General features: G+C 40.2%; 1 protein-coding gene across 1 annotated transcript; it reads left to right on the top strand.

Moving 5' to 3' along the window:
• Positions 1 to 5: 5 nt before the first annotated feature.
• On the top strand, positions 6 to 2074 carry LOC111654073 (syntaxin-6-like; the record flags this gene model as incomplete). Its single annotated transcript, XM_023404940.2, has 4 exons — positions 6 to 173; positions 255 to 361; positions 493 to 587; positions 1194 to 2074. Coding segments are annotated over 4 exons (447 nt in total), but the record flags the coding sequence as incomplete, so codon positions are not given.
• Positions 2075 to 2117: the final 43 nt, after the last annotated feature.

The following is a 2117-nucleotide window of genomic DNA, read 5'->3' as shown; positions in this document are numbered from 1 at the left end:
TGTGGGTCCCTTCAAAATCTCTGTGTTTGTGTTGTGGTGTCCAGGCTCTGCTTGGTGAACATGGGGCTCCTGGTCCGGTCTGGCAGCCTGGTCCTGACAAATACAGCCGCCTGGACCGCCAGCTGCAGAACGCCAACTCTCATTTTATAGAGGAGCAGCAGGTTCAGCAGCAGGTACAGTAACACCTGATGAATAAAACAGCCAATAGCAGGTAAATCAAAAAAAACTCATGTAGTGCCGGCTTTTTGTTTCAGCTGATCGCAGAGCAGCAGGACGAACAGCTGGAGCTTGTGTCAGGAACCATCGGCGTCTTAAAGAACATGTCGGAGAGGATCGGCATGGAGCTAGATGAACAGGCTGTGTAAGAACCCAAAGAGAACAACTGTATTTAGTTTAGAAAGGGGGGCAGGCTCAGCCGGTACTGGTCAGACCTGTTAGCATGGTATAGTTTAAGCCACGTCCGTTAACCCGAGTCGTTTGATGTTCCTGCAGGATGCTGGACGACTTCAGCCATGAGATGGACAGCACTCAGTCAAGACTGGACAACGTCATGAAGAAACTGGCCAAAGTCTCCCACATGACCAGTGGTAATCTGCCCAGCAACACGTGATGTCACCCTCAGTGTTTCTACTGGAGCATAATAAACAGTAGTGTCAGTAGAAAATCAGTTTCCTGCTCATCACCTGGACTAAATTAGTCCAGTTTGATAATGACCTGAAAATTCATTTACTCCACTCATCATGTAACAGAAAACATTTCTAGTCAAGTTAGGGTAATGGTAGTTTGTTGTAGTTAAGGTTAATTATAGTTAGCTTTTGCTACATTTAGTGAGTAATATTCAAAGGTGTTAACTGATAAGTATTACCAGTCTGTCAGTAATAGTTATAGTAAGTTGATAGTTACAGTGTCCTTACAGATCTTTGTCAGTGGTTGGAGTTCTAGTTTGTTATAGTTACAATTATAGTTAGTTATGGTTTATAAATATTATCAAATTCAATGTGCTAAAGCTCAGAGCCCGAATAAAAAATCTTGTGTACTGTCCACATACTTGCGGTGTGGACTGTATGGTTAGTTATAGTTATAGTTAGTTATAGTTAGTTGTATTTATAGTTAGCTGTAGTTATAGTTATGGTTAGTTATAGTTAGTTGTAGTTTTAGTTAGTTATAGTTATTAACAATCCGTTTACTTACAGATCGTCGTCAGTGGTGTGCAATCGGAGTGTTGCTCGCCATCCTCTTTGTGGTCATCCTCCTCTTCTTCGTCCTCTGATTGATGCCTCCTCCTGTCACCACAAAACTCATCTTAATCCTGTGTCTACTGGACTCTACTGGATTCTTCCTGACTCTACTGAACTTTACTGGAGTCTTTACCCTCTGATCTGTGAGATCACCCTCATGCTCCTCCATCTTCAAGTCCAGACATATTGTATTCTAGGGGTTTTACGATTCCCTCTGTCCTTACCCCTTTGTATCAGATAAGGACTCTGGACTCTCCTAGACTCAACTGGACTTGTAATCAGTATCACCCTAAAAGTGGATTCGATAGGACTACTTGATTGTCCTGGCTACTGGATGTTCTTTTCCTGCTGAGTAGGACTGAAAAGGCGCTCTTGGTTGTTAGTTAGTCATCGGAGAGGTCAAAGGTCAAGTTGGTGGACAGATGTTGGTCTACTGATGTTTGATATTTTAGGAAATTGTTTCTGTTTGTTTGGATTAACTCCAGTTCAATACTGGTTTAACTCCAGTTTAACTTCACTTTAAAACCAGTTTAACTCCAGTTTAACTGTATTTAAAACCAGTACAACTTTAGTTTAACTTCACTTTAAAACCAGTTCAACTCCAGTTTAACTCTACTTTTAAATCACTTCAACATTTAACTTCAATACTGGTTTCATTCCAGTTTAACTTCACTTTAAAACCAGTTTAACTCCAGTATAACTTCACTTTAAAAACAGTTTAACTTTCTCCATTTAAACTGTGTTGAACAGCACTTTTAAGTCCACGTTAACTCCGGTTTAAGCCTGGTACAGTTCAGGTTTAACTCTTATTTAAACTCCAGTTAATAACACTAAAACTTTGTGTTGATGTTTTGTTGTTTACAGTTTGTTTTTGTTTTA

Source organism: Seriola lalandi, unplaced genomic scaffold (assembly GCF_002814215.2).
Source record: "Seriola lalandi dorsalis isolate HSWRI2012SDOR001 ecotype SW California unplaced genomic scaffold, Sedor1 jcf7180001974441, whole genome shotgun sequence".
Taxonomy (NCBI): domain Eukaryota; kingdom Metazoa; phylum Chordata; class Actinopteri; order Carangiformes; family Carangidae; genus Seriola; species Seriola lalandi.
Note: the sequence above shows the minus strand (reverse complement) of the source record. Positions and strands in the feature narration are given on the sequence as shown.